This window comes from Alosa alosa, chromosome 11 (assembly GCF_017589495.1).
Source record: "Alosa alosa isolate M-15738 ecotype Scorff River chromosome 11, AALO_Geno_1.1, whole genome shotgun sequence".
In the NCBI taxonomy this organism is placed as follows: domain Eukaryota; kingdom Metazoa; phylum Chordata; class Actinopteri; order Clupeiformes; family Clupeidae; genus Alosa; species Alosa alosa.
The window spans coordinates 24,687,948-24,710,957 of record NC_063199.1 but is presented as its reverse complement, the minus strand read 5'-3'; the positions used below and the strand labels follow the sequence as shown (position 1 = coordinate 24,710,957).

Sequence of the window (23,010 nt, the reverse complement as noted above, 5' to 3'; positions counted from 1 at the left end):
TTAGACTAACACTCTGCTCGGAGACCAGTCCAAGTAAGCCAAAAGTTCCATTCTGTAGAAGTGAAAACTGAAGAGATTTAAATTGCAACATTGAGGCCTGCTTGGGATCGTCACACAGAGCACATTTCAGCACTAAAGGAACTTCGGCCAGTTCAAGGAATGGAAGGAAGGTGAGGAACTATGGAGTGAGATTAGGAGGAAACGTAAACAAAGAAGAGAGGAAAGTAGAGCTGGAGAAACATCAATAATGAGAGCAGACCGAAACAAATAAAAAGCATTGGTGAGACAAAGATGTGGGGCAAGAGAGACCGATGATGAAGATCAAAAACTGTCAGAATTGACTACACTTGGGATCTTGAATTTCCCCTGGGGATCAATAAAGTATCTATCTATCTATCTATCTATCTATCTATCTATCTACACTTGGAGATGAGGGAAATAACTGATTTGAAGAATTAAAGCAGAAATAATGAAGGCATGAGAAAGAGTTTGTGCATGAGTGTGTATGTGTGTGTGTGTGTGTGTGTGTGTGTGTGTGTGTGTGTGTGTGTGTGTGTGTGTGTCAGTATGGTCTGAAATTATCACAATAAAAGTATTATTGTCTGTCTGTCTTATCCAGGGATGTAGGCTAAACACAAGTAAACACAGTTTATCTACCTCTAAAATTTCAGAAATAGTTATCCCCCTGTTATTAGAGTTTATCGCAAAAGAGTTTATTCACCAATTGCAACTTTTAACATTAAAAAAATCACACTGTATTATCCACATTCAAAATATGTACACTTATAGGAACCCTTTATAAACATTGGACAATAACCTCATCCACCATCATCAAACATGTTCTGAATGCCTTTTTTTTTTTTTTTTTTTTTTTTTTTAAATCTTATTTTACCCTATTCCTCTGGTCTTGAGGGTCAATAAAAGTCAGTGAGCTGTAATTTCCTGAAGTGCTTACAGTGACTGCTGTCAGCAGGCCTATTTAGCCTATATCCTGTAATTCTTTAAAGTGTCAAAACAATGTTTTTCAGAAACTTCCTAAATATGAAAAGTATAAAAAATAAAGTGAGGTAAAATTATTAATGGTGAAACAAGCCTAATTGGACAGTGGAGCCTAAGACTTCAACAAACGATATGTAATAAACCAAACATAATTTATTAATCAAACAGGAAATAAAATGTAAAGTAGGCCTACTACTTAGACATAGGATATCTACGTAAAAAGTCACATAGGCACCAAAAGATATCAACACAGGCTAATATGTTCAAGTCAAGCTTTACATGCTTGTGGACTCCGCCCACATACATGATGTCAGATTCGGCAGCTGAGCTGTTGTGCCGGAAGGGAAGATGGCGGATCATGAGGAGCAGTTATCCGATGAGGAGAAGGTAGGAATACTAGTGTATTAGGGCATAGTATCCTTTGAGTAAATGCACACGTAACAACTGTGTACCGTGAACATGATGGTAGCACGAATTCGCTGGTATGCTGTGTGTATCTTGCATAGTTCATATTATCAGGCCGTTGCTTGCTTGCTTTGCTCGTCTAACGTTTGTATTTTTAGCTCAGCAGCCACTGCCCAACTTCCGCTCATTTGAGAATCTCAATCGCAGACTCCTTGTACGGTCCTAACTCTAAAATAGAAATCGAGGTGCCAGACGCTTTCGTTAGCTAAATCGCCCAACCTCAGATACGCAAAATGCATGTTTGTTCATTTAGGCCTTTGACTATCAATATTAGACGTGTTCACATGCTAATGCTAGCTACTGTATTCAAACCCTCCGAGTAGCATAACGTTAGCTAGCTAGTTGGCCAGTATTAGCAGGCAACACGCCCTTTCTGGTGATGTAGTCGTGAGTTTTCCTCTTGGTAATAAACCACCAAACGGCAGATGTTGACAGTTCTCTTATGGTTCAACATTATGAACCACTTATCACGACAAACCGTTATGGTTAAATGCTGCCGTCTTTCAGCTGACTTATCAATTGGAATTTAATGAACGTAACATACCCAAATGCTTCCATGTCTGTGGAAGAGAATAGCTTGATAATGGAATTTCATTTGCCATGATGAAATAGCGATGTGTGACAGAATGACAGGGAGGTGAGAGTATGATTGCAGGTGACGCCTCATCATCACCACATTGCACATTGTCGCTCCCAAACACTATGCGGCTCTGGTGATTTTATATAACCTCATAACATTACTATGGTATTACATTTCTTTACAATGTATGAATCACTAGCCTACAACATATTCATAGTACCAACACGATACAATTCTTGACTATTTTCGTAACGTGGGTTTCCTCCATAAAAGCTGTATTTACTACTGAAAATAAGTACTCCGGTCCCGGTTGATTAAACAACAGAAATAAACAGTGTCCCTGTTAGACAAGGAGCCATTTCAAGTTGACCCCACATATATTGTAGGTCCAATCTCTCCATTCCAATAGAGTTAAAGTCTTAGCACTTTAGTCATTTTTCTCACAGCTTTTTAGTGTTCTCCTGTTGCAGCCCAAAGAATGTGATGCCTGCGGCACACTTGCCTGACAAAACACGCAGGCAGCTTGCACATATAGAAACTATTACACAAACTTGCTGGAAGCTCTTTTATGCTGATACCAGTTTGTGCACCAGATGGGTAGGACTGAATGGAGAGGACTGGAAGCATCACAAAATGTCTGAAAATCGTGAAAATGAAGACTGATTAATCCACCAAAACCAAGAGGCCCCATTGACACAAAAATGCTGTGGCTCAAAATATGTCAAGTGAGTCCAGCATTGTACAAAATGTAAATGTCCAGAGTTGACCAGCAGAGGAAGTGGTGTCTGTATTCTTCTGTGTAAGCGAAAGAATATGAAAGTGCTTTTATACTTTCCCTGCAGCCTCTTTGTGTATCACTTGACTCTAGTGCATGATCGTTCTTATTGAGAATAAGTGCCAAAGTAAACATTTACTCAGTTTAAAACCCCTTTAAACAGTTAAACTCTATAAATTCAAATCCTTTATGGCTCCCTCAGATGTGAACACCAGTATCAATCAGTAGAGGTCTCTGATTTTTTTTGCACTGGTTTTTCAGATGATGGCAACTCCCTCTTCCCACATTTAGTGTGCCCACTGTAACAAGAGTGACTGTACGATCACAGAGAGACGCCCTACTCTTCCATAAAGGCTCTGAGACCAGCAGATGCTGTCTGCTCGAGAGCTTAGCGAGACCAGAGGGGGGTCCACTTTGACTATATCGTGTGGGATCTGTGTGCAGTGTACTCTTGTATATTTAAAGTGATCTGTAAATGAAGAACAAACCAAACACCCTGACCTGAGATAAATGACTGACCTTTTAACGATTTGATGATCTGTTGTCTATTGCATGGCCTGTTGCAAAGATGAATGCAATGGCAGTGTTGAAAGTAGTGGTATGGGGTTACTATTAGGTCATTGAGGGCTTAATGAAGTTTTCCACTTGCGTGTGACCAAGTGTTTGTCAGCCATCTCATACTTTGCAGCGTGTCCATGGCAGGGCATGATGAAGTGAGGCTAGTGTGTATGTCTTCACAATGCTGTATTTATCACAAGTACTTGCTGAAGCACAGACAGACTTCTTATTCTGGTATCTAACTCTGCTTGGGTGGGATTGAATGTTTTGCCCACTCAATACCATTCAACTGAAAAAGCTCATTCTGACAGAGGATAAATTATTATTATAACAACCCCAGTACTTGGCTCATTTGCAGGCCTACCATGTATGCTTGTTCTGCTTGTGCATACAAGTCAAAAACACTTTTTTATTTTCTATTTCAACTGGATTTTTTAGGAAGAAGAAAGTAAGTGTAGTTCAGCAAGCAGCATTTGCTAAAACTTTTCTGTATCCAGTGCTCTGCTATATTGGAAGTTCAGATCAAAGAGACAAATATTAGCACTTAGCGATAGCCCCAGTGCTCATGGCTAATGCATGTACTTGACTAGGGATGTAACGGTATGAAAAAGTAACCTCACAGTTATAGTGACCAAAATTATCACGGTTTTCGGTATTATCATGGTATTTCTAAAAGTGTGTTCAATATGTTCAGAAAGCACTGATGGGCCTACACAAGCTGAAATAGTTTCAAGTGTCCCATTCACTTTTTTCTTCATGTTTAATTGGCTATGTGCTTATAGCTTAACTTACCCTACCATAACTTGGAGTTTGCTATTTCTGTTATTTGGACCCAATGAGTGAGACGTTCGAAGCGTTCAAAATAAAACTTTAGGCTACTGTATTCTCTTGATAACGTGAGTGGAATGGATTTAATGTGGATGAGAACATAAAAAGACGCAGAGTGTCTACATGATGCAGTGCACATTTTGCGGTGAAAATGTTCTGCCTTTTAAAATCAGGTGTCGCCTAATCCGAATCGTAGTTAAAACCATCAATTAGACAACAGAATCAGTAGGGTACCAGTTTTGTTTCATTGTACCAGGCCTGGGAAGTATTAAACACACGGTTTCCACACCGCGGTAATCAACCGTGATAATTATGATATTTGAACAGAAAACAATAATTGTTATTGTCAACATTTTTATCGCGGTTTACCATTATACCGGTAATCGTTACATCCCTATACTTGACCTCTCTCTCTCTTGCCACTTGAAACCTCCCACTGCATACAAGGCCTTTTTACATGTAAAGTAGTGTCAAGCAACACCTCTTGTCTTAATGGGCTGACATAAACAAAGTGCACAGGAGTCGATGGAGTGAAGACACCACTAGGTGGCTAGAAGGCCTACACTAGCACGACTTCCATATTGATTTGTCATGCTCTGGCCTTAGTGAGGTGCTGGTGATCATAAAGATGCTTGACGGCCTGTGTGCTTGATTCATTGCAGTGTACTCTTAGGGCATAAAAAAAAATTCTTGGGTTCCGGTTTCCGACCGACCCTGTCAATTTATGTGCGACCTAAATGTATTTTATGAGCTTGGGGAAGAAATAACATTAAATAGTCTAGGCTACATTAAATAAATCCACAAATAAAAGGCAAACTATAATTACATTAATTACCCCTTGCGTTATGTATAGGGATGAGCGTATTCTCTCTTTCACAAAGTAGCCTATGCACAGCTGTTCACGGAGACGATTGTTTTTGTCACTTACCAAGGCACTCGCAATTTTGTCCAAACACCGCAACTTTTTCGCAAATTTGACCAATCATCGTAGTTTCACCATGAAATTTCACCTACCACAACAGTCCCTCGCGCAGAATATTGAGCCAGATGGCACACTTATTTCTGCACCTTCTGCATATGACACCAAAGACTGCCCTAACGCACCTCGCTCCTCTGCAGTTTTGATGACAATAAATAGAAGGCTAACGTTAATGATCTGCGTGCTTGCATCTCTCAACCTGGTGTTGCTAACCTACCTAGGCTATGAAAGTAAGTTAATTAAGGCCTACTTAGTTTACTGACATTTGAGTAGGCTATGCAACCCATTGGCAAACGTTTACCTGGATATGTCCTTTTAGCTTATGTCATGTTTGCTAGCTTGTGGGCTTAGTTTGAGTAGTGCTACCAAAATCATAGAAATTAATAAAATTGCAAGACATTTACAGTACCTCTTCTATGATCCAAGAATGATTTCATTCGAAGTTGTTTTTAACATTTATTTTAACTAATGACATAGAAGACATTCCCAATTGCATCCACATATCGTAATGCACTATGCAAAAAGTGATTTACACTGTCGAGGCGAACACAGTGAGATGCAAGCCTTCCAATCCACTCAGAAATGTAATTAGGCTACTCTCACGTCCTTAAAGGGGCAGGCAGTCAATTAGACGTACACCACCAATGTAATGACATTAAACAGAAGTGTAGTCAAATAGTTTACCGGTACATCAATATGAAATTACTAGATACTTACTTGGCTATTAGTAAATTATGCATGCCACAGACTATGAATTATTAAAAAGATATGAACTTAATATGAATTACAAAATATATGAATGTATTGAAACATATGACATGATGCCGAAGGTCGAAACAGTCTCAAAAAACCTTGTGAAATCCTGGAGGGACTGATTTTCTACCTCTCCCTTACTGCCACTGGGGGAAAAAAAAAAAAATTCCCTACCGACCCATGGCCTCAACTGACAACCAACAGGAACCAAACTTTTTTTTTTTTTTTTGCCTAGTCCGATATGTATTGCTGTTTCAATTAGTCATGGTTGACATCATTTAGCAAGCCATTTAGAATGATGCCTGCTTAGACGTATTTGTGACAGTATGCTGTAGCATACTTTTCAAGTTCCATATTGATTTTCCTCTCATGTTTTGTGGTTGAAGTATCCTCATTTTCAGTGGCTGTTGTTGAAGCCACCATAAAGACAGATCAATATCATTTAGCAGTAGGCTAGTATGACCCAGTTTAAGACAGAACAAGTTAGCCTAATTATAACAATTGAACATTTATGAATAGTTAGGTGTATTCCTAAAGAAATATAATCTGTAACATAGATTTGAACTTCTAGTTAAGTTTTCTTTTTTCTGTAGGCAGCCCCACCAATGGCAGCCAGTCATTAACATTTAATGTCCACAGTTCATCTTCGGGGCAGCCTTTGTTGTGAAAGAGCTGTTTATGTTTCACTTGGAGGTGAACCAGGCCTAATAACCTCTCCGGGTGGAATTGGGCTTGACGCACAAGCAAGTCCCACAGTACCCCCACAGAGCGGAAATCCCTGCCCCCCCCAACCCCCAAACAACATGCCCTTCTGTTGGTCCCTTGTATCCTTGTTTCACACACTGTGCATCTCCTGGCTCATTAGCAGGGATCTAACTACTACTCCATGAGCCCTGAACTGAGAGAGTGGAGTGTGTTGATCAGGAGAAGGCTGTGGCGCGTAGTGACTGTATTTTGACCCCAGCCGGTGTCACCTTCTTTCTCTACAATTCTCCTCTACAAGCTTTTGTCAGTCACAGTACTTTTATGTCCATGTATGGACACAAGGTACACAGAGGAGGGGGAGGTCGATGATGTGACCACAAAACAGGAAGTGGCTGACAGCAGAGATGTGGACAGAAACAATGACTTTGCAGTCTGTACTTGGTGTGTTTAAACAGCTTTGTGTACAGTACATAGCCTATGTACTGTACATAGCCTCATTCAGAGAGCTAATTTATAGGTTTGTCAGCAGCAGCAGACTGCCTTGAAGTGAGTTCCTAACATAAGTTTGGGTGATATTATTTCATTTAGTTAATTACAAGATAGAAGTTTGACGTCTTCACTAAGACGTTTCGAATTTCCTCCAACCAGTACGAGGTTGTTATGGGTTGAAGTTTGGTTGAAATAATTTCACTTATCTGTCTGCAGACAAGCTAATTATGGACCCTTTCAAGAGAATTCCATTATCAGCATCATAGTTGGCCCCACAAGACTTCCTTTTTAACATTCCATATGTTATCTTAATGCAGAGGAAGTAGATTGGGGCCCAAATAGAACGTTCAAGCATTGTTTTTGTTTTTATTGTTGAAAGGGTCTATAAGACAGAATTTAGACATCTTCCCCAAGACGTTCTGCATCCTTAATTTCTCCCACCACTATGAGGTCATTGAAAGTTGATGGTCTCTGAAGCAATCATTTTTAATTATCCTCATTTTTCAATAGTCAATGAGCTTATTCTGGAAAGTCTAAAGTTTCATAATGTATTCCATTTCTATTTTTAATATTTTTCAGGTACGCATAGCAGCAAACTTCATCATCCACGCTCCTCCTGGAGAGTTCAATGAGGTTTTCAATGGTAAGTGCTTTTATTTTTTATTTTTTAAGAGTACTGGGCCAAACTTAGAAGCAATCAGAAAGGAGAAATGGCCACACTTTGCATACAACCACTTTTTTATTGCATAGATTTGATTTTTTGACTGCATTACTTAAAAAAGCATCTGTGCAATAACAGAAAAACTGCTAAATGTGGCCTTTTCTCTATTGTTGTGATGTGCCATAGTAAATAAGAGGTGGCACTGACTACTGACTGGTTGCCACAGAACATTGTGAAAAAGCAGTCTTTGTGCTTGCATATATGTGAACAACAGTGATTGCCTGATCTGTTTCTGTTCTGTGCCCTTTCTAAACCAACACCACCTTCCTGATTTCTGTCTGTATGGTCTATTGTCTAAAGAATCAAACCAATGCAGAAATTCCCCTGACTGTACAAACGTAACACCAAATCTGGGTTTTCACAGTGAAATTGAATCATCACTAGATTGTAGGGCCCAGGGCGGAAATAACCTTAAACCTTAATTAAATATTAAAGAAGATGGATAGCTGATAAATCTGCCAGTTCATATTAATTGAAATGAGTCTTCCCCCTAGCAGTATCATTCAGTATATGAAGACAATGTAAGACATTTTATACAGGAGACTGAACATTTCAGAATTGGATGAAGGCAAGGACATTTTCAGTTTGGTGCACTACAGAAACTGTATTGAATGCACCATGAATGAATAAAGTTGCTGGAGTTTTCAGGAATACCCCGGCAGGTATCATATTACATTTTACATTTACATGTATTCAGTTATCAGATGCTTTTATCCAAAGCAACTTACATGTGTCAATTATATTGCAAAGGCCATTGTCCCCAGAGCAACTTGGGGTTAAGTGCCTTGCTCAAGGGCACAGCGGTGGAAGCCAGGAATTGAACCCACAACATTTCAGGCTACTGCATGCTAGCCCAGTTGCTTAGCCACTACGCTACCACCACCATATTAGGTCCCTGTCCAAGCCTTTGGGATGGTGATGAACCATGCCTTTGAGGCAGTGGTGTAGAGGTGAAGGATTAGAAGTCACAGTAGCTTGAGCAGAAGCCAGAGAGCAGTGCACACTGACAGGCTGCTGAAACGGCTTTCTTTAATGTCACACTTTGCTTTGACAGTCACTTTTATTTAGGACACTGACTTTAATTGTCCGTTTACAGCCCAGCAAGTGTCACAACTGTCACCACTCTATTCAAGGGGCAACTCCCTCACAAAACAGAGAAGCACGCATGATTATAGCAAGGTTTTATAGATTATAGCAGGGACCCAAAATTAAATGGCAGGCAAAGTCTAATGTCTAACTAAAACTAATTTAATAACAAAAGTAAAATGTTTGCAAATATGTATCATTTAAATCAGGGCCCTGGGTCTAATTCCAAATTCATATAATCAGAATTACTGGACAGTTTTGGTTGGACAGATTTGATTGTGAAGCATATTAGCAATAGAATTTAAACAAGCCTTGCTAACAACTTTAACATAGGATGACAAGGAGTAGATTGGGGGATAACACAGTACAGGCCTTCTGTGTAACTTGCAACTTTTAACCCTTAAAGGAGTACCGTCACACCGGTGTGACGGGAATGTTGGGAAATTAACATTCTAAAGAATATCTGGGTTCATTGAATTCAACATAGAATTTTAGAACCTTCAATTGTTGCGGAACTTAGAATGTTCAAAAACCTACACCTTTAAGGGTTAATGCTCAGTGGGAGGAAAGAGGAAAAGATGGATTATCATTGATCCTCCAGGAATGCTTTGCACAGGGCTTCCGCAATCCACCGTGCCGGATCTCCGGCACGTCGCGGCTGTGATGAAAATTTCCTCAGGAGAAAAAGGTCGTGAAATCATTACAGACGAGGGTCGTCATTTCCGTTGTTCGAGATACCTCTCTTGAGTTTACCTACCAATGCCATGTCTGGTTTTCAACCTAACAAACGAGTTTAGCCAATCAAAAGCAGAGTAGGGCCGGACTTGGCTGCACGTTTCTTTTAGGAAGAGAAGACATCCAGCTGACAGCTGAAAGTGTTGCGGGGAGCGCGAGAGTAGGCCTACTGGAGGGCAGCGGAGCATACAGTGCTTCTGTCACTCACCTGATAATCATTGATGGTGTCGTTAGAAAATAAAAACAAAGAAATCTCGATCAAAATATACATGGTTGGCTTCTAGTTAATTTTGTGTTGTCTAAGGCGGAGGCGCAACATAGGCTACAGTTGGTAGAGCTCAATGTGTCAATGTGAATCTGCAACCTGCAGAGCTGCAAATAATCATAGTCTACAGTATTTAGCCAACAACGAAGTGAATTCTAACGACTGCCTTTAAAAAACAACTAGATCGGGGGCGGCGTGGTGCAGCAGGCTACAGTGCCTGTACCATATACGGGTCCGAGTGCCCACGGGGACCCAGGTTCGAATCTGGCCTGCGGTCATTTCCCGATCCCACCCCATCTCTCTCTCCCACTTGCTTCCTGTCACTCTCCACTGTCCTGTCCAAATAAAGGCAAAAAAGCCCAAAAAATATACTTAAAAAAAAAAAAAACAACAACAACTAGATACTTGGTAATTCCCGTGAAGATTGTGTTTAGTCAGAATTGAATATAGCGTGATTATTGTTCTTGCCATCATCAGTAGCCTAATTTATGCATATTTTAGCCTATAGGCCCACGCTAAAGTAGCCTGTTGTTTCTTGCTTTAAACATTTGATAAAAATGTGTGTAGGCCGAAATGTTTTCTCCACTTGCCTACCAGTGCAGTGTGCTTGCATTAAGAAAAGTTCTCAAAGTAATGGCTTAAAGCTGCATGTTTTTTTTTGTCATGCAAGCAATATAGCCTAACCAAACAGAGTAGCGTAATGAAACATTGAAATTGCATTTGTAGTTAGAATGAACTGTTTTATATTTGTGAAGCAGTCATCAGATGATGTTTACACTTGAAACATACTGTGAAAAGGGCTTTCATTGAAACCACCGACTGGTTTACAATGGCATGCACAATAGTGTAATATTTTTTCAATGTGTATTAATTAGGGCTGTCAATCGATTAAAAAAAATCAATCTAATTAATTACATACTCTGTGATTAATTAATCTAAATTAATCGCAAATATAATTTTTGCTGTGAAAGTATTTTAAATATTTAAATTCAAATGAATCATTGAATAATCAGCATTTGTGACATTAACTTCAAAAACTCTTTTATTATTATTTTCACTCTTCAAATAATTGCCATAATAATCTATGATATGACCTAATATGCTGAGGAAATAAATTCAAAAGTGCTTCGGGAAGAAGTTTTTTTTTCACATACAAGGCATTTCAGGCCACAGATATGACCTAGGGGACACAATGAAAATAAATTAAAACTCCCCTCAATGTCAACACTTATTTCTTTGCATTGATGTATATAGAGCACATTCCTTGCTGCAGGCATTACAGAGGACTTTATTTTCAACACTTTATTTTTATCAACACCATCAGGCCGTTTTTTAAAAGTAAATGTTCTAATCAATGATCCAGGCAGCACGTTTTCTTCTCTCTCCTTCATTTTACAGTCTAATTTTTACTGACTAGAACTCTGGGTCAAAGGTCATACAGAATCGATTAATCTGCACTAATTTTTTTAATCCGTTATTTTTTCTCAAATTAATTAATCGAAATTAATCAGTTATTTTGACAGCCCTAGTATTAATATGATTAACAGCTCTGCCCCCAAACACTTCCCCAGCCGTTCAGGATATTTTTTTCACTTTAAGCCCTGTTTGCTTATCTAGAGATGGAAAATATTTAAACAGAACTCCCCTATGGTGCCTTGAATATGAATAAATTAATTATTTTACAGAAAGTGCAAAACAATGCCTTTAGTAAGTTGGACCCTTTTTACTATCTATCACATTTCAACTCATGGAGATGTGGGTTATAGTCTAACTTTTACAAAGTATTATCCAATATAGTCATAGTGAAGAAGGGATGTCCCGTCTATTCATAGTCACATTATAAAGGTTTGTGCCATTATTAGATGTGCTTTTGTGCTCATGAACTCTACGAACTCTGTGGCCATGACGTCACCCCCCACCTCCAAGTTTCTTTTTGAGCCATCGGTTAGATTTGAGAAGATGCAGGTTTTAATGGCTATGGGGGGAGGGGAGGTTGTGTTAAGCACCAGACGCCCAGCAGTAACGGGAGCTCGTGGGGATTTCGGAGGCCTGCAAGGGAACTGATCTTGTTAATCCTTCTGTGGTGATTTAACTTCATCTCTCAGGGCTCCCTCAGGGCAGTCTCATCCCTCTTATCGCGAGGAAACACATTTTTGTGTCCTCCTCGTGCGTTGCGCTGCTCTATCGTCCTCCTTTTCATGTCTAGGAGATTTGTCACAGCCGTCCAACAGTCATCCCTCCATCACTTCTAGTCTTGGCTCCATTTTCAGTTTGATGTCTGAGGTTTGAGTGTCCTCATTGATGTCTTGTTGTTGTCATAACCCACAGATGTAAGATTGCTACTCAACAATGACAATCTCCTCAGGGAAGGTGCGGCACAGTAAGTCAGCCTCAATGTTCTCATTTGCTTTTTATAATGAACACCTACACACACCGTGGTTTGGGATCTGTAAATCAAGAAATTAATGCTGCCTTTGAACAATTACGTATTTGTCAAAAACATCAGAGTCATTATTTTGATTTCTGTTTCTCCAGTGCATTTGCACAGTATAATTTGGATCAGTTTACCCCAGTGAAAATCAACGGATATGAGGAACAGGTGAGACATTCACTTTCACAACAAAGGCAAAGCCTTTTGTTTTGTATGGTAGCAGGTTAACATCCGTTAGTTTTCATTCGTAACCTTGTAAGTGATTCTGTCAGCCAAAACCACCTCTATCTTCTCTGCAATAGGTCTTAATCACAGAGCATGGCGATCTGGGCAATGGAAGGGTCTTGGACCCCAAGAATAAGATCTCCTTCAAGTTCGACCACCTGCGCAAAGAGGCCAGCGACCCCCGACCCCATGACCCGGATGGGGGGATGGAAGGCTGGAGGACTGCTGTGGACACTGCCGTGAGAGCCTACGTAAAGGAGCACTATCCCAGCGGCATCTGCACCGTAAGTGACTGACCTTCTGTGAATTCAAGTGAAATCGAAGTCGCTGGTTGAATGGGGATGGGTCATTAATTTGTTAAATTCTGGAACTTAATATTTGAAAGTTCTGGAACTCAAAATGGAGCTACTATTCTTTTCCCCACTACTCATTTTTTGAAGGAGTGCTATAACTGACCTATAATAAATAAGATTGTTTTTTACATTTTATATTTATTTTAATTCACTCGTTTAGCTGGCATTTAGTGGACAATCAAGGTTCAGCATGAATAGAAGAAAATAGTGTAATACATCTACATTTATCCATTTATCAGACACTTTTATCTGAAGCGATTTTTAACATTTAAGCTACAATGCAGATGAGACCTTAGGTAATAATTAATACTACATCAATCAATACAAAAGAGGATGAGAGTGCAGAAGTTTAAAGTGCTAGTCAAAGTGTAGTGGAAAGAGAAAGTGGTAGAAGAAGGAGGTAGTGTAGGGAAGAATGGGAAGTGCATGGTAAGTGCAATGATGAGTACAACCTTGTGTAAGAGAATGACCGTTCAGAGTAAAAATACTGTAAGTCAAGGGATGTAGACAAGAGGTATAGACAGGATAGAAAAGGTCATGGTAAGTGTAAGTTGAGTATGTTAGGTTGTTAGTGGTGTTAGCAGATGATTTAGGAAGAGCTGGTCTTGGAGAGGTTTTTGATGATGGAGAGAGAGGCCCCTGCTCTGGTAGCAACTGGTAGGCCATTCCACCATCGGGGATCCACAGATGAGAATAGTTTGGATTGCCGTGTGTGTGTATGTGAGCGGCACAGTGCCAGGCACCGTTCTTTGGATGGGTGTTGCAGTCGGGTTGTAACATATATGTTTATGAGAGTCTTTGAGTATTTGGGAGTGGAACCGGAGATCACTTTGTAGGCCAGCATTAGTGATTTTAATTTGATTCGGGCGGCTACAATTCTTGACCATCTGTGACTGTTTCACCATACAGGCCGGGGCGTCCTTTACCATCAAAGGATACAACAATTTTATCACCAAAATTCTATAGATGATGTTTTTAGTAAGGTCCCACCTTTTGAAGGTTTTAGAATTTCTTACTAGCATAGATTTTAAAAAACATATTTAAGCTTCTATAACCCACAGTGCTCTGGCCATTAAAGAGACACCAGGCAAGCCTGATGCTTTTTCTCTACGAAACTCCCCCTTGCTCGGTCTGAAGTTCTTTCCTTTTCTTTGCATTTTACATCAAGGGTTTTCGCTGCTTCTTCGCCGGCTCTGCCATTATACACACGATTGCAACAATCGCTAGCGTTTCGTTAGCCTGCCTCTGTGCTGTGGATGCAGGATGTAAACTGATCCTGCTTCGGTCAGCGGGTACGATACACTGAACTTGCAAGCGGGATATTCTTCCTACAGGCAGTAGGGGCGGGCGAGTGAGTCTTCATTCGCCCTGTAATGAGTCATTTAACCATATACCGACTTAAGAAGATGAGTAATTAACACGAAAACGTTGCCTGGTGTCCCTTTAAATAGCCTTAGTTGCTGAAATGGCCTTAAATTAAACAAACAAACAAACCATCAAAGGATGGTAACCAGTGTGTTAGCATATTGATATGCTAATGCAACTTTTTTTTTCTTGTGAATCAACAAACTTTGCTCTGTTCATGTTTTTGTTAGATCTATGCGAAAACTATTGATGGACAACAAACGATCATTGTCTGCATCGAGTGTCATCAGTTTCAGCCAAAAAACTTCTGGTAATTTTCACAATTTTCCTTGTCTTCCTAGTTACCATGTATTGTCATTGTAATTGTCTACTCACTGTCAAGTGTCAAGTTAATTCTATATTAACTTCGGCGAAAATGGCCCCCAGGGTCTTTTTCTGCATTAAAAGAGCCATGGAGACAGTATTTTTTGTTGATCAACCACTACAGAGCTTGCCCCAGCACGAATAATAGATTAACCAAACATGACAGTACAACGAATCCTTGCGATACTGGGTTGGAGGAGCTGGTAGGGGGACAGTTGGTAAGTGTTCTTAACAGTCTTCTGTAATAAACTCCAGGTTCGCTAACTACGTTGTTGGTGCTTCGTTTTATGTGTAGGGACCCTGAGGAAGCTACCGACGAGGTTTGGTACTGTTTTGAACAATATTACTGGTTAAAAAATGCAATTTACTGTCTCCACGGCTTATTTGATGTGTTTTAATGCAGAAAAAGACCCTGGGGTCAATTTTCGCCGGAGTTACACTAAGTTTATTTTTCTCTGTGGAACACAAGACCAACAACCACTGGCGATGACTTTCGCATCTATAGATTTGACACTCGAGATGGAAGAATATTCTAAACTTTGGCATCAACGCGCATCAGACGCCGCCAGTGGGCTTTGCTCTGTTAAAAGTAATAGAGTTCTAAACTTTGGCATCACTTGACGCGCGTCAGTCGCTGCCAGTGCCTAAAGGGAGAAAATTGTCTTTTTCAAGTTTCATAGTGAATGGATCACATTTCTGTATGGTCACTAGATAACACCTCACTGACTAGGAGACCTGGCATATGGGTAACTGGCTGGCTATTTATTTTGAGGTGAACAATCCCCTTGATGTGCCAACTACCAACTTCCACATTAAATACACTATGTGGTTTTAGAGATCTGGTCACTAATTGGATAAGCTCTCATCCAATCCTCTTTGAATGATCAGTTCTAGTGAGCTCCGTGTATAGTGTAAGCGCATCACAATCACTCTGAACCAGCAATTCATCTAATGTATCGTATGCTTCCCTTCGTTCAGAGCAAAGACAATGATTGCAGCTCTTTGTATCTGGATTCATGTTTTTCTTATTTCATCTTCAAGGAATGGGCGCTGGAGGTCTGAATGGAAATTCACTATTTCCCCCTCTACCACTCAGGTGGCAGGCATTATGAAAATCCAGGTGTGTGTGTGTGTCTGTGTGGGCGTTATGTACCTTAATTGTTGGTATGGTCCTCTGAATGAACATAACAGCTAAATCTGCTTTTACTTTTTTTGTCAAAGGTTCATTACTATGAAGATGGAAATGTCCAGCTGGTCAGCCATAAAGAAGTTCAGGAATCAATGTCCATTACTGTAAGTATTTTTTGGATGGTGTTGTACATAAGGGACCATCAGTGATGGAGAAACCTGTTGATTCAGGTAACTGTACCGTGAGATCAGTAAACACATGTCTGTGTGCCTCTCTCTGTTCTGGCCCTCTTGTTTTGCCTGATGTCCTGAAAGCCTGGTGGTTGCTTTTGAGCATCTCGTAGCTTTTGATTGGTTTGTAGACGGGTAGACAGGGGGGGGGGGATCTATTATGCTGTTGAACTTATATCAAACTTGATTGAAGCAAAAACTCTGCTCCCTGTGTAATGCCATTTATTGCCTAAAACAAACCTCTGGGCTTTAAGTTCTCAGACACAGGCATGGGCCGGGCACTTAAAGGAGCCATGCCAATGCCAAACACTGTTGCTGTTGACAGCATGCTGTCCTGTGGCATGACCACTTTTAAGAATTGTCTTGTATACATATACATCGCTCTGCCAAATCCCACAACCATATAATGGCTTTGAAAATGTCTGATAACTTTAGGCATAGATTTTTTTTTTTACTCTCGCTTTAGATTTGACCACTCTTTTTTTATGTTGATCAGAGTATTTATCATCTTTGTGTAAACCCATCATGAGCTCTTATCTTTTTGCACTCTCAGGATGAAGCACAAACAGCAAAGGAGTTTGTCAAGATCATGGAGGCTGCTGAGAATGATTACCAGGTTTGTTCTAGATTCTTCATATGGTTCGGTCACATTATTGTGATTTTACCTTTGTACTAATCATACTGTTGCACTATAGTTTTACTGAGAGAGCAGTTTTTTTCTTGGTCATCCTTGAAATAAGTTACTCTTTGCGGTTGTGTTCACCTGGAAAGGTCCACTCACACTCATTAAAATAATTAATAATTAGTATACCGAAAAATGAAGGTTGACTTTATGATAAATACTTACCTTGCATAGTTATTTTGTGTATACACATGGTCTTTCTCTCATCTCCCCTTTAGACCGCCATCAATGAGAATTATCAGACAATGTCGGACACTACCTTCAAAGCCTTACGCCGACAACTCCCTGTGACCCGCACCAAGATTGACTGGAACAAAATCCTGAGCTACAAGATTGGAAAAGAGATGCAAAATGCTTAATTGCCAGCGTGGCCTGACTGGATTCATGTATCGTCAATGTACAAATTAGGTTCATGGAGAAAAAAAAACAACAGCGAATGGTTTAGTCCCACCAAAAAGTGAACCATATTCATATTAAGAAACTTACCTTTACTAGGATCTTTGCCGAGATGCCATGAATTAAATACAGTAATATATGTTATAAGGTTGAAGGAGAGGGGAGCAAAAGTAAGACTGTGCCAAAGGAAAATCATGTCACACGTAGAAGTATTTTTACTTAAGGTAATAATAATTGAAAGCTATTCAATATTGATATTAGAAGAGAATGGAAACTTTTGCAAGGTTTCAACCGGTGATGAACTTTGTGTAACTTGATTGACAGAAAATAAGGAGCAAACCCGATAAACCATATTAACCAGCTAGTGTTTTTGGTTATATTCATCTTTTGCACACACTGTCTTGCTTGATGACTTGGATGTTTCTGTCTCCCGACTTAAGTGTGTTGCCGGTAGTGTAATGATAGTTGCATCCTCCTTACCATTACTCACAGGTCAGCTCTCCCACAACTGATGTCTATGAAAACTTCACTGAAATGTTGAAATGCTTAATTAACAGGTCATCTATAGCTACTTAATGTGCATCCAGATTACCATGGAATTACCGTTGCACCCTCCACACCCCTATTTTTATTGATGCAGACATAACTGTATATGGCACATTGTAATATATACATGTATTAAACACCTTGTCTGTCGGTTTGGCGATTTATTTCTTTCGGATTGAGAACTGTAATTCAGTCATAAATATGTTCCATTAAATGACAAATTTTCTATTTTCTGTGTCATTAATGTTTGTGACCGAAGTATACTGCAACCATAGCTTCCACGGGCCAGTTTAAAGGAGAATTCCGGTGTGATATTGACCTAAAGTGTATTGAAACATGATACCGAGTGTGAACATATGTCTCATAGCCCATCTCGGCTTGTCCCCTGCACTCCAAAAATCTGGCGCTTAGTTAGCTGATGCTACCAACAGCTTTTTTCAATAGTGGTGCTTCGCATCGGGCTAGCCATGCAAATAAATCACTGTTTTACACCCATTTATGAGGCTCAATGTATCTCCACACTTCATTGGTAGACTTCCGAGGGCCCTGACATTTAAAACGAGACATTGAGAACTTTGAAAAAGCACTGGTAGTTTACTTACAAGACCATTTATACAGACAGTATCTTCACGAAGTTTAGCGTTTGCAGCCATCTTGAATTTAGTCACCTATAAGTTGAGCAACGAAAAGAATGAACAGGTATGATAAGGGATCAGATTCCAAAAATAATTCAGTGGAAATGCATGGATTCCAGTTGCTGCTACTGGAAGAAACTGGAATCCATGCATTTCCACTGAATTACATTGAGCCTCGTAAATGGGTGTAAAACAGTGATTTATTTGCATGGCTAGCCCGATGCCGAAGCACCACTACTGAAAAAGCTGTTGGTAGCATCGGCTAACTAGCGCCAGATTTTGGAGTGCAGGGGACAAGTCGAGATGGGCTATGAGACATACGTTCACACTCGGTATCATGTTTCAATACACTTTAGGTCAATATCACACCGGAATTCTCCTTTAACTGGGAATACCTTCCCCAAATGGTTTCATTAGTTAGTGTGGATTTGCAAAATCTGTGAATTTGCTCCAAATCTGGATGGATGAAAAGGAGTACATGGTGAACGGAAGGTCATGTTCATGGTTTAGCTTAAATGTTTATGGTATTGGCACATGCTTTTGCCCAAAACAACTTACAGTATTAACACTACATAACAGTATTTTTTAAAGCCTAAATTGAAGTAATACATAATAGCCTAATAAACAAATATACAACATATCAACAAATGAAGATAATGAGTTTTCATAACAAAAACAATCAACACACGAACAATTCCCCTAAAATAATTCATTCATTAAGTGCAAGGTAAACGGATGAGTATGTCTTGTCCCAAAACTATCACAAGAACGTTGAATATATCAGAGAACTGAATATGGGATGTGGTTACATGAATACAGGAACCAAGAATAACCTGCTTGATTTTATTTAGGCGAATGAAGTCTAGGATTTTATTAATGTTATTTTGAAAACATCCTCAATATGTTTTGTGATGAGATAGGTTTTAGGTCAGAGCAGCGCTGAAATAAATGATAGCGTTTGCGTATTGAAAAACTTACTCTATAAAAACAATGCCCAAGGTCCCAGAGCTTGGGGCAGTAGTGAGCGCTAACATGGCTGATAATAATGGGACTGGCTTATTAGAACAGCTGAAGTCGTGCATCGTCTGGTGTTGGGCATACTTTTGGACCGTCTGGTTCTTTGTTATGCTATTTTTGGTTAACATCCTACGACTGCCATTTAAATACAACGACAGTACCGCAGGTGAGGTTTCAGTGAATATTTCCTTTTTATTTTCGCAAGATTGTAAACTTCAGAAACTGCTTGTTGGCAAACCAGTCAAGACAGCTAGACACGTCTACGTTGTTGGACTAGCTCAGCTTGCTAGCTTTGAGCTTTGTGTTTAATAGCTAAATTGTAAGCTAATGTTAAAATGTGTTTCACATGAGCAGATCGCTTGTACGAGTCAGTTGTTACCCTTTGAAAACAATAAAACAGGATCCCATTGGATTACGAGTGAAAATAGGCAAGTTGTTAAAGTTAAACCACAAGTCAGTATGGTCGTTCACCATGGGGCTGGCTGGAACTAAACGTTGGACTTGCCAAAAATGTGTTTACGGTACTGTAAAGTTATTTGTTTGCTAGTCAGATATCATAGTAACGTTAACCAACGTTAGTTAGTTAATGTTTGTCCTCGTTTAAATATACCTGGGGAAATACAGTTAGAAACATGAGGGAGGTCATCTCTTGAACATCTTCTAGTGAATTATGATCATTTGTCAGGCTAGCCGGGCTGTTGCATTCGAAGACACCCAGGCAGCAAGGAGAGTGCAACGTGAACGTAAAATTTGCCCGCCGTGGAGACTTTTATAGGATCATATTTAACTGTAACATTAATATTCAGGTCTCACAATGCAGTTGCTGACTTTTTGGATCTTTAGCCATTGCAGCAAACATGCTAATGGTGATGCTCCCAGTCAATAGCATGCTGGCTAGCCAGTAACTTGGATGGGTCTGGTAATGTTAATTTAAGACTTGGCGCCGATAAACGTTTAATCGAAATGTATTGCTGCCAGTCTATCGTTTGCTTATCTGTCAATCTGTGTTAGGTTTCCTGTTACAGAACGTAGTAATTTGCAATTTGTCTCACAGTGTCTTCATAACTGTGCTGTTAGTTTTTTTTGTTCAACATTATTTTAATAACTTTTAAAAAGTAGGCCAATATTTACATTATTTCATAATCCTGGTAGTGTTATGGCTTGTCAGCGTGCTGTCAAGGTGTCTGAAGTTAACACGCGCACGTCAGAAATATAGGGTCGCTGCAAAGATGACCAGGAAGTAATAGACTTCCTGACAAGTCTTTATGATTTCAAAAATAAGTTTGCAGAAAATGTGTGGCATTTGAAAAGAGGAAGAAAACCAACACGACGAGTGTTTTTTTCGGTTTGAAGATCTCACATGATTTTATGCCTTTTAGATAGAATGCTTGCGGTGGCATTTTCAGGTTTCCTGTGTCTCCGAGTGTCCACACATTAGAGCAGTTAGCCCCAAACGTCTTTGCTGAATGTTAGGTCAATAAGCAGATGGGAGAAATGGGGTTCTTTCAGTGGGTCCTGTTCCCTGGCAAACAACCCTCTCGCTGAGGCTACTGCAGCATTTGCAGGATGCTCTCCAGTGCCGCTGGTGCAGATGACCACAGGTGATGGTGGTCTTGCACTGTCCTTTCCTGCGGTTGTCCAGTCCGCTGGACTGTTGACTACTGCTCTCAAGGTGTTTGTTGCATTCCTCTCATTCTTTCCCATTGCCTCCGGTGACAATAAAACCTGCAGGAACTTTTGATTTGGCTGATTACAGCGTTAATTGAAAATGAAGTTACCCCCCAAAAAAGCTGTTTCAGTTAATATACACATGATTGTATTGCTGCTGTACCAAATGGTTGTGACCTCATAGTTGCACAGTGGGTTGCTGTGTAGTGCAGGCAAAATAGGAATTGCAGGAAAATTGTGCAAAATTGTGCCTTCAGGAAGCAACAGATAACTGTAGGTGTCCATTGTTTGGAAATAGGTTGGTGATGTGGTATTCAAATGGATGGATGGAAGGATGGATGAGAACATCTATTCAATGATGGCCGCCGATGTGCCCCTGGTATTGCACTATGTACTGTTTTTGTGGGGCAAGTAGGAGCACAGGTTGTGGGTCGATTTTACACAAAGTGGGTACAACCTTTATTCTCTTTAAAAGGACTTCTTGCTGTACTGTTGTGCGGTGGGTGCTTAATTTAGAATCCCTGTGGTCGTTGTAATGTGAGAGCCTGTGGGGCTGTCCTCTCTTCCATTTGGCTCCCAGGAATGAACCCTTCAGTTCCCACTCTGTCTGCTTCTACCCTTGTGCCCACAGAGCCCAAGAGGACCAGTAAATAATGTGCTCAGTGTGAATTATCAAGAGTTGTAATTGCTTTGAAAAGTGCTTTGTCCAAGTGGGACACCTCTGGCTCTAGTGATGCGGGGCTGATGTTTGTTCCAATGTTTGCCTTCTTTATGGAAAGACAGTGAGCCATAGGGTTTTAGCTGTTGCAAAAGATTAAAGCAATTCTAAAAGGTTTTTAGATGTAACTATAGTACTCCCACCAAGTTTTACTCCACAGATTAGAACCGTGAAATGAAGCTCTCTCTCTCAGTAGCCTAGATGCTTTTCTTCTTAAGACCAGCAGGGGGAGACTGTCTCCTTGTTTGGCATGCTTGGCTACATGCCTTTGTGATCTTGGTATAGGTAATCAGACCTTCTTGCCATGCGCTTTGATGGTTATTTTGACATTCTGACTGACTTTCGGATGATTTATTCACAGTAAAATTCTTACCTCTTGCTAAATAGTCTGAACATCTCTACTAATTGCTTTCTTATGATAGAAGAATGAAAGCGGTCCTTTAGCCATATACCTATAAGGATACTGGAAATCAAAACACTATTACTTGAATATAATGTACTCACCTGTAAAGTGCTTACTAAGTACTTTATTACTCATTTGCATTTTAATTGAACTGTTATATAATTACTCTGAATGACTAGAATTGTCTGCATCTCTAAGGAGTGAAAATACCAGTTACATGAACCCATTTATATGTGTACATTGTAGTTTTCTTTAGCGTTCTCATTATGGGTGGCAGTTTTTGAACGGGCATCTCATTTTTCTGATTTCTCCCCATCAATACATTACACACCCCACTCTGAAGGATGGCCACCCTCTGTTCGCGCAGTTGCCTAGCAACCAGGAGCAAGCGGCTTGCCTCCATCCTCTCCGTTCTCATCAGTAGGGCATTGTTCTGGAATAACTACTCTGTGAGGTGTGTTTTGGGCAGAGGGGATTGGGGCGCCATGTCGTAACAAGTGTAGAGTTTTTCATTTGCCCAATATCAATTTATCCCACAGCAAATTGACTATTCTCCAGCTGTTGCATGAGACCAGCAAGGCCAGGGCCCAGGTCTGCAATCGGCCAGTACAGCAACAGCATGCATGCACATACATACATACACGCATGCATAGATACATGCATACATTGCAGCTGGATTGTGTTATGGGAGATACTGATAAGAATCCCCTTGCAGTCTGCCTGTGTCATGGACAGACACTGCACTGCAAAAAGAACAGCATAGGGTGTCCTCTCTTCAACCTCACCGTCAGTGATGAGGTAGCCTGGGGGACATGACCCTGTGTAGGAGATCCCTGGGGGTTTGTGGATACAGCAGCTCAGCTGTGCCCAAAATATGGCCTGTAGTATACAGCTTCCAGGAGAGACCTGGC

The 23,010-nt window shown here is 40.2% G+C and overlaps 2 protein-coding genes across 3 annotated transcripts in view; both read left to right on the top strand.

Moving 5' to 3' along the window:
• Positions 1-1,302: 1,302 nt before the first annotated feature.
• On the top strand, positions 1,303-17,886 carry LOC125303832 (F-actin-capping protein subunit alpha-2). 2 transcript variants are annotated; one of them, XM_048257767.1, is made up of 10 exons: positions 1,303-1,386; positions 7,711-7,774; positions 12,267-12,318; positions 12,474-12,537; positions 12,672-12,878; positions 14,543-14,622; positions 15,717-15,795; positions 15,897-15,968; positions 16,588-16,650; positions 16,935-17,886. In XM_048257767.1, the coding sequence occupies exons 1-10, from the start codon at positions 1,348-1,350 to the stop codon at positions 17,073-17,075; spliced, it is 861 nt and encodes a 286-aa protein (XP_048113724.1). In that variant the 5' UTR covers positions 1,303-1,347; the 3' UTR covers positions 17,076-17,886. The 2 variants fall into 2 exon arrangements, with proteins under 2 accessions (XP_048113724.1, XP_048113725.1); XM_048257768.1 differs by lacking the exon at positions 1,303-1,386 and adding an exon at positions 2,632-2,769.
• A 1,699-nt stretch (positions 17,887-19,585) lies between these two features.
• Positions 19,586-23,010, top strand: part of LOC125302814 (suppressor of tumorigenicity 7 protein homolog) — a 32,518-nt gene continuing 29,093 nt past the window's right edge. The window contains 1 exon segment of the mRNA XM_048256133.1: positions 19,586-19,831. Within this exon segment, the coding sequence (XP_048112090.1) occupies positions 19,657-19,831 (175 nt within the window). The 5' untranslated portion in view covers positions 19,586-19,656.